Source organism: Helobdella robusta (genome assembly GCF_000326865.2).
Source record: "Helobdella robusta unplaced genomic scaffold HELROscaffold_10, whole genome shotgun sequence".
NCBI classification, from domain to species: domain Eukaryota; kingdom Metazoa; phylum Annelida; class Clitellata; order Rhynchobdellida; family Glossiphoniidae; genus Helobdella; species Helobdella robusta.
In genome coordinates, this window is record NW_008703571.1 from 1,306,361 (window position 1) to 1,316,890 (window position 10,530).

At 30.8% G+C, this 10,530-nt stretch overlaps 1 protein-coding gene across 1 annotated transcript; it reads right to left on the reverse strand.

The window, feature by feature from the left end:
* Positions 1-3,012: 3,012 nt before the first annotated feature.
* On the reverse strand, positions 3,013-7,530 carry HELRODRAFT_190021 (hypothetical protein; the record flags this gene model as incomplete). The annotated part of the gene is made up of 12 exons (XM_009011833.1): positions 3,013-3,032; positions 3,232-3,393; positions 3,579-3,778; positions 3,965-3,992; positions 4,223-4,294; positions 4,532-4,873; positions 5,163-5,324; positions 5,424-5,501; positions 5,919-6,160; positions 6,432-6,532; positions 6,880-6,948; positions 7,165-7,530. The coding sequence occupies 12 exons, from the start codon at positions 7,528-7,530 to the stop codon at positions 3,013-3,015; spliced, it is 1,842 nt and encodes a 613-aa protein (XP_009010081.1).
* Between the last annotated feature and the right edge of the window lie 3,000 nt (positions 7,531-10,530).

A 10,530-nucleotide genomic window follows, 5' to 3' on the forward strand; every position in this document is an offset into this window, starting at 1 on the left:
TGAAGATGATGAAGATGAAGAAGAAGGTGATAACGATAACGATGGTGGAGATGACGATGATGATGGCGAAGATGACGATGATGATATTGAAGAAGATGATGACAACGATGAAGAAGAAGAAGATGATGATAAAGACGATGATGAGATGATGACGATGATGGTGATGATAAAGACGATGATGAAGATGATGATTGTAATAACGATGTTGACGTCGGTGATGATTACTATGACGATTGTAATAACGATGATTTATTTAATTATGATATATGGTATAAGACGTGTTGGGGTGATGATGATTTTTATTTTGCCTGTGTGTGTGTGTGTGTGTGTATTTAAATTACAATAAGGATATTGTATTGGTGTAACTTGTTATAATTGTATGCATATATGTATCTATATATATATATATATATATATATATATATATATATATATATATATATATATATTGTGGTCATAATGTTGTAAATTATATATTTTAAATGTATATATAAATATATATAGTGTTATATATTGTGTTATATATATATATATATTAATATAAAGTGTTATATATTGTGTTATATATATATATATATATTGTCATATATTGTCATATTATTATTGTTAGTTATATATAAATCGTTATGAAACCATTCCACAAACTTGCATACACCTGCAGAAGACAGGGGTTTACAGGTACACGCACGTACGGAAAACATTTGTAGATACAGACAAACACACGCACACACACACACACACGCACGCACACACACACAAATAACATCTGCGACTCGGCATTTACCAGACTTGAATATTACAAGAATTATATAGTCATTTCAAATTGGTTTACTTGAGGTGCTCATAAAATCATAACTACCTCCACTCAAACAAACACACGTACACACGCACAAAGATACACAAACACACAGCGGCGGACACATCCAAAACACGTAGTGTCATTCACACGTATACATTCAAACACACATACACATGCGCGCACACACACACACACACACACACATGTATAAAACACATAGACTGAACGCAACGAATGGGCAGCCTGGCCGAATGTTTGACATTCAGCTCTGTCCATTTTCATATTTCAATTCTTGTTTAGAGGGATTTCAGGACAATTATTGTTGACTGTTATAATTAGCGGGAAACATCATAGCTGTTCAAACATCTAATTTTTTTGAGGTCAAACAATTTATTCTTTTTCTAATATAAATTCACGCGCCTATTATAGTCAGAAGGTTAGCTTTTGATTTAATTTGGATATAATAGATATAAATCCATACAAGCCATTCATCCATGCAATCAAGCCACATAAATACAAAAATAAATATGCATACATACAAAATTTTACCTGCAAAGACCTTTATTTGAACATGAAATGACTCGCGTGTACAGAAAACGTATAAGAACATATAGAATCAAGCATAAAATGTTGATACATACACACACATACACACAAATATATATATAAACACACAGACACGCATGTACAAACATAAAAGTATACAAACAAACACACACACGCACATACACTTGTAAAACCGTCTCTACGATTCCATGATGATATGTAAACTACTTACTTCATTTCGTTGTTGTTGTTGGTAATCCTTGATTTTCTGCTGTTTAACTTATTTCAAATATTTCATTTATTTTAATTCGACTTGCTTCGAGAGGCTGAATTTTTTTTCTCATTGTGATGCATAGATTTGTACACAGACACACACAACACACACACAGACAGACATATATAAACACGTATTGTTCCTGTAGATAATATAGGGTTGTGAACACTGCTTAAACATATATATGTCATTATGTAATATATTGATGAAAGAATTATTGAATGAACGATTGAATGAATGATTGAATCAACGAGCAAATAAACGAATGAATGAACGAATGAATGGAGTGATGTTACAAAATCGTAGAGTTTTATAAATTAATTAATCAAGTCATTTATTTAAATTTTCAGCTGTTAAGATCTTAATAATTGTTATTATATTATTAATAATATTAAGTCATTTATTTATTTATTTGTGCTAAACAAAGGAATGACTGACTAAACATTTATCTGATCTGAATACTATGTTGTTGGTTGTCACGCACACAGACAGACAAACACACACACAAACAGACAGACAAACACACACACATTCCGTTTTATAAAAATCTCTTATTTTCACTATTTTAATTTATTTTTCTGTTGATAAAATTTGAATTAATACTAACATGTCTACCTATATATTATATATACATCGTTTGTTTTACATTATATATATATATATACGCTGGATATATACCTATTTATTATTATATTATTATTAGTATATTATTTTCATTATTAGTTTTGTTTTACTGTCGTGAAGTGAATTTGTAACAAACAATAAACATAAAACGAAAAATTCATATTTTTTTAAAATATTTTTTATTAAAAATATTTTTTTTCTCTCTCTCTTTCACACACACACACACGTACAAACACAAACAAACACACGCACATTTAAATGTGTGCGTGTGTGTGTATTGGTCCGTATCAAGATGACATAACAATGCTTGGTGGAAAATAATAGAATCGGATGACATTGCAAATATGAATATCAATCAGTTAATCTATCTTCCAGTTAATCTATCAATCAAACAATTATCCAATTAATCAATCAATCATCCAATTAATCAATCAATCATCCAATTAATCAATCAACACTTTATACAATAGATCTAAAAACAAATTAAATAATCAATCAATCAACTGTATGAAGAAATCAATCATTTAAAAAAATGAATTTGATTTAATCAATCAACCAATCAATCAATCGATGACGTCATTTTCTTCATTCTTTCATCCATCCATTCATCAGGATCTATTGCCGAGCCTCGACCTCAATTTATTACTTCTACTCATTTCTCTTTCATCTTTCTGACGATCGTCATCATCGTCATTATTATCACTATCATCATCATCATCATCATCATCATGGCGATGATGATGTCGACGATAATGTTCGTTGTCGGTGGTCACTCTAATGCCCAATCTGCTTTTTACGTCATGATGACGTAATGAAGGCGATTGTTGACGATGACGATGGTGTTGTGTAAACGATGATGATGATGATGGTGGATGATGAGATGAAGAGGAATGATTACTATCACTGTTGACTCTTTTTCCAAGCCTGCTTCTTATAGATGCACTTCCAGACTGTTGCTGATGATGATGACGATGGTGATAACGATCACCGTCATCGTTTCTATCGCCTTTTTTGTAATCATCAGCGTACATCTTCATCCTTGGAATTTTCGATCTTTCACTCATCATAACAGCTTCATCTTCATCATCATCTCTACCCTTCCTTTCTCTAGAATGGCTGACTCGAGAATGGCTGACGATGACGTCTGGTCCTGATATAATTAAAATGAAAAAATCAGGGTGATAAGGATTGCGATAATAAAATGGCGACAAATATATAAGCAACGACGAAAGAAAATGACGTTTAATCTATCCACATTCATCTCAGTAATCAATCAAAACTACTTACTCTTATCATCACTATTGTCGTTATCATTATCATAACGGACCTCCTCACCATCATCATCAGCAGCAGCGTTATAATGTTTTTGCCTCAATTTAATTCTTTCCCAAACGCGGCCCTTCCTAGCCCCGCTGATGTGTTCATCAAATTTGGTCACTTCCGGTACCCCTTTTGTGGCCCACTCCAAATCCTCCATCTCTCTCCTCGCCTCCCTCATCTCTCTGACTCTCTTCATTGAGAGAATTTTTCTTTTCCTGTCATTCGAGTATCACATTTGTATCATCAGTCCAACAATAACAACAAGCACATTTTTTAGTACATAATAAACAACGTTTATAATCGTCACAGCAACAACAAGAAACATCATCCATCCCTTTCATCATCTCATCATCATCGTCATCACATTGTAGAAGAAATGATGAAGATGATGATTAACTAACCGGCTGGATGATATAATCCCTTTGAGGCCTGCATGGAAAAAAATTTATATCATAATTTTCATCATAATTAGTGATATCATCATCATCCTTACTATCATCACTATCATCATCATCATTACTATCATCATCATCATCACATCATCAGTGATAGCAAAAAGACAACAACAGTACTCACGACAACCATGACACTAATAACAACTGCAGTAACAATAATAACAATAATAATAACAACAACAACAACAACAACAAACTAAGTACCTCCAAAGTTAGGATTCCCATACTTTTGGTAATACTTGCTCCTGCTCGAGGCTCCAACTTCCTTTTTGTCATCTATTAAATATAGAAATTAAAATTATTATTATCATTAATATTAACTCTCTTTTAAATAATTCTCAGAGGTGACAAACAACACAGACACACACACACACATACACAAACAACGACACACACACACAAACAAACTAACACACACACACACACACACACACACACAATATGTATGTGATTTGAGAACGTAATAAATAGAAAAATTTTTTTTAAATTTCAAATAATTTTTCTCTTTCACACCTTTCGTAGCAAATCTAAATAAGAGTTTATCATGCCTCTTGTACGTCACACCAAGCCTGTACTTCCAACCATCATCTGGAATGCTAACATCCCCGTCATAATAACTATCATTAATATTATTATTACCATTATTATTATTATTATTATTATTATCATTAATGTTGTTATTGTCCTCGTTTTCCGCGTTGGTGTTGGAAGTATTACTGTCAAGTTTGTTGTCTGTTTGACTGTTGTTGTTGCCGTTGTTGGCTTGCTCACTAGAATTATTGTTATTATTGTTGTTATTATTATTATTATTATTATTATTGGTTTCGTCATCATCATCGTCGACCTCCATATCTTCTGTGAAAAAAAATTAATTTTAATCTAAATAAAGAAAATTTAAATGGAAAAAAATTTTTTTTTAGAAATGGTCAAAGTTAAAGTTTGAAAGCAGCAATAAGCTAATATAAAATAAACCAATTAACCAACTAACTAACAAATTAATTAATTAAATAAATAATTAAAAAAATAATCGTTCAATAAGATATTGTTTAAAAACCACAAGGCAAAAAACCATATTTGAAGATTTTAAAAAATAATTGATTCATTAATTATTCATTTAACTATTAACAAACAAATAAATATTAACCCTCATCATTCTTGCCTTTACTACCACCATTCTCTTCCTCCTCATCATCTTCATCGTCATCATCATTATCACTCATCCTATCATAATTTTTTCTATCTTTGGACTTTGCAAGAGGTATGCCAGCACTGCCACCATCACAGACGCTTCCATCATCATGATGAACTTCATCATCATTTATATCATCGTTGTTGTTGTGGTGATGGTGATTATTATCATTAGCATTATTATTTGCTGTGAACGTGACCTTGTTTGTGACCTTACTTTTGACCTTATTTATGACCTTACTCATCTGCAGCATGGCTCTGCAGGCTGTAATTTCCTCCAGCCAAACTACATTGCCTAATAATAATAATAATAATTAATATTATCATAATTATTATTATTATAGTATTGATAGTGATAAAATTAATAAGATTATCGATAAAAATAATATTAATAGCAAGATATGTATGCTATATTGTATCAATGATTTTATCGATTTATAGCTAATTTTATTAGTGATGATACAATAAGTGGACGACTTGACAATTAATTTTTTGTAAAAAATCAGGTGATTGAAAAAAAAATTATAGAGACAGAAATAAAAATGAAATAAACTTTAAAATGTCAAATAAACAATTGGAAACTGAGTGATAAAAGCAGTCGAATTGAATCAACTAATGAATAAAAAAAGATGAAAAACAAAAAAAAAACAATGAATAAAATAAAGAAAACAACAATAAGACAAAGAACAAAATAAATAAAAATTGCTCATACATGATTCGTCGTCAATCCATTCGATAGCAGACGGAGGAAAGAGTTTGAAGAAATCGAACACGTCCTTCGTACTCATATCATTAGTGCCCTTCAAGTGAATGCAGTTATACCTAATGTCATTATTGTTGATGTTATTGATGATGACATCTTCTTTGTTGCAGCTGCTGTTGCTGATTCCACCCACCATATTGTTGCTGTCATCAGTTGTTGTGGTTTTTGTAGCTGGCCCTGGCACACCCAGGCTGGTTTGGGGAATGAAAAAATTTAACTTTTTAAAATAATTTTCTCTGAAAAATCATAATTTCAACTTTCACATTGCAAAAGTTCATAGATTCATAACTTCTAATAGAGTTTTATCTGAAATTGTGTTCATCTACAGGTAAAAATTGAAATGAACAAAGCAAAAAATGTCTAGCTAATCACCGCTAACGAATTAATTTGCCATTATTATTTATTATTATTTAATAATAATTATATTAATAATTTTAATAATAAATTTTCAGAATCAGTAACCTTTCAAAGAGTTCTTTCAGTGATTGTTCCGTGAGAATGTTACAAGCGGGAGCAATCTGTCCGAATCTTCTTATCCTTTCCTCTGTTTTGGCTTTGAATTCCTATAAAAAAATCATTTCAAAATATATCTAAAAATCAAATTAAAAAATAATTTGCTAATTTTATTACAATTTTAATAATTAAACACAATATTCTATCATGAAGCTTACAAACAGATCCCATGAAACTTCAAAAAAATATACAAAAATTGATATTTTGTATTTTTTTAATTTAGTAGAGACATGTAACATTTCTACAATAGTATGTTTAAATTTGATTTTATAATAATGTAATTTTCATTAGATCATCGTAATAATAGTAAAAATAATAGTAAAAAAAAATAAAAAATAGTAAAATATTAAATAATATAATTAGTAATGTAATTAATTTATTAACAACAAGTTCTTACTGCAGATGTTGGATCAAACCCAGTGAAAAACTCTCCTTCCTTGTTGTGGTATAACTTTGCCGATGCATTCTGGTTATAAATTATTCATTAGTATTATTATTAAATATTAATCAACTAATGAAAAAATAAATATAAAAAATGAAATCGACTGATCGATAATTGAAAATATATTAAATTAATTAATTAATTAATAACAGTTAATTAACAATAATGAACAAGACCTAGCTTTAATGAAGTTTTCTTTCATATCAGTTTAATTTTAATATAATTTGTCTGTTTACTTACCTGTTTTGTAGATAATCCTAATGAGGACTTGACATCAGCTTTAACATTCAACACTAATTCTTCCCCAACTGTACTAGGAGAAGCAGGCAACTCATCACTATTTCTAACTTCTTTATTTCTTCTCCGTGGGGTGTCATCGACAGTTTCATTCTGGGAATCATTAACTTCGCCCTCCTCAACGTTTTCTTCCTCCTCATTATCAGTGTTGTTGCTATCATCACTGTCGTTGTTGTTAGTAGGGTCCGAGCAGCTATCATCGTCGTCATCATCGCGTTCATCGTGATTTATGCTGTTACTGCTCTCACTACTATTAGTGCTACCGTGCGGCGAGTTAGCAACTATTACGTTCAACTTAGTAAAATTCATTTTGTTAAATAAATTCTATCAAAAACCAAAATAAAACTCAAATTTACAAACAATAAGCAATTACGAGAGTGAAGGTAACCGGCTTGAACTGAACGAACTAAAAGCAAACGTGCGGGATGACTTTATATTACGATTTGATTATAAATGTTTTTGTAGCGCTTTATTCTTTGGCTATCATTATAAGGGTCTTGCATTGATTTGTGCAATGAATCAGCCAGTGTCGGTTACAATTCCAGTTGAAATGATTTTAAATCATGATTTAATTTATTAATAGTTATTTTTAATTTTGCTTTCAAATCGTTTCAAAATACGTGACTGGAATTTTTATTTCAAATTAATTTGTGTAATTTTAATACTTTTTGTAATTTTCAAAATTTCTTCTGAAAAATTTTTTCTGAGAAATTTCACAGCAAAAATTCGTCTTTACAGCAACCAATTGCACCGACCACCATCTGAACCGCACCCAAGATGTCTTCCGAATGGCAGTGTGTCACCCGAACTAAATTTAAGTTCATTGGACTGACCCTTGCAACACCACCATCAAACGAATTTGTGTTCGTTGCATTGTCTTCGTTATATTGAGTCTCACTGAATTTCAAAGATTGGTTAACGACTCAAACATTTAAAAAAACATACCTCTTCTGTTATAAATATTTTATCATAAATAAAACTCTAAATTTTAAAAAGAAGATCAATTAAGGTAGATTAGGAAGCTGCACTCGCCTTTCCACTAAGTTTATTTGGTGGTATTTTGAGCATCAATTGAAAAACTTTGTGGTGGTGGTGAATGTTTTCAAAGTAATTTTTATGATGTTAAAATGAAGTAGGTCACCTGTTTAAAGGTTCGTTATCCGAAAATTTCTCACCAAGAAGAATTTTTACTAATTTTCATACAAATTAAAAACGTTGTGTGTGTGTGTGTGTGTGCGTGTTTGTTCATGTACACGCATGCGTGTCTGTGATTGAAAAAAATCCAAACACTTATGAATAATTAACGAACGAACTCATAAAGGTAAAAGCGTGTGCGTGAGGCGTCCTTAATATATTATTGTGACTTAATTAAGTGAATGAGATGACATGTCTGCAAGCGTTACATCAGAAAGCTACGAACGTCAAAGCTATCGGGCCGAAAGCCTTCAATACTTTGTCTCAAAAACTTGTCAAACTTATCACGCTACCCCGTGAATCAATGTTATGATTAAAAATCCCTCCCTATTAAACATTCATCAAGATAGTTTTCATGTTCTGCATACCTTACGTGTGCATGTGTGCTAGTCTGCAGTTTCCTGATAATTATGATTACGTTCTGATGGTTGGAAAATATTGGCATTTGTGTAAACTAGACGGGCGTTATCGTTTTTTTCTCAGTATGGCGAAATAAATACCCACACATTGTTGTTAAGAATGTATGTAATATCTATTTTGTAATGTTCCAATAACTATTTGTAATAAATCTGAGAACAGTATTTTACTTTCGTAAGCCAGTTTGAATATATCCAATATCATTAACTTTATTTTCTCTATCAAGTTTGTACGATTTCTCACCCGAAACTTTTCGACACCTTTTGCCTATCCACACAATCTCAATCCACCTAAGCCCATATTATCTTCTAGACATTGTAAACTTAACGCGTCTATATAAAGCCTCAAACGTTAACATCATGAATATGATTACTGTTACTATAGTTAATACATTGATTAATTATAAATTAAATATTGATGTTAATATTATGTTTGTGTTACTCCTCTATATATGAGTAAAAGTACTTGGTACTACACTTTTTACGAAAACATCTTTGAATATAGGTTTCAAAGTTTATAAAACAATTTGTTTTTAAATGAAACATAATTACATATTTTATGTAGATGATTACATTTAAATAAACGCAACATATGAAATTTCACAAAAGCAGCAGCAGCAGCAGCAACAACAACAACAACAACAACAACAAAAACAACAACAACAACAGCAGCCCAAGACAAATTTTGAATTTAACATTAAAAGAATGCAACAAACATCCGGCAAACAAATGAACGTGTACTTGAACATGCCAGGTCGGCGTAGAATCTCTTTCTTGTGAGAGCAGAAGTTTATAACGAGTCAACCTAACGAGATCATACATAACTATTGAGTAGGATTTTTTTGATTTGAGACTGATGTTTCTTGAAGTATCATGATATCATGACAGATATCTTGTATCTTGGTATACGTTTGAAATTATTAATTAGATGCCGTGAGATACATACAGTGATGATACAACAGAATGATTAGCTCATTTATTTATCTCGATGATCCCGGATAGAAAAAAAAATATCAATTCATTAATTCATATAATAGCAATTCATCGTACACTAGAATTATGATTCGAAATTAAATGGCAGAACTAAAGTTAAAATATAAACGTTATAAATATTATATAAATATGTATATAAATATAAACGTATAAATAAAAATATAATCGCTAAACAAACTTATGAATTAATAATGAAACTCGTTACATATGTTGATACAACTTTGCAGGCAGCAACAACCTAAACATCACAAACAAACACAACATCACATACACACATACACGCATACACACATACACGCTTACACAAATACACGCATACACACATACACACATACACGCACATATACACGCAAACATACATACGCGCACATACACAAGAAGACAAACCGCAATACGCACACCGAATTATGCACCGATTAATGAACGGGTTGGGTTCATTGCCTAATTTTTCTTGCACATAAAAAAATAAAAAAAATCTTTTTTTTTCAATTTTTTCTAAATTTTTATTTTTATTCAACCTACATCATTCGATAAAAATATTATTAAGACTTTCTTATTCACCCACTTCTCCAGTAGATTGCTGGGAATATTATAATTATTTCAACCTAAATTTTTTCGAATAAAATTTGAACTATACACAAACTTAAACTATAAACGCTAAATGTAGTTGAGTCACTTGTCGAGGGTGAGATTTGCGCCTAGAATT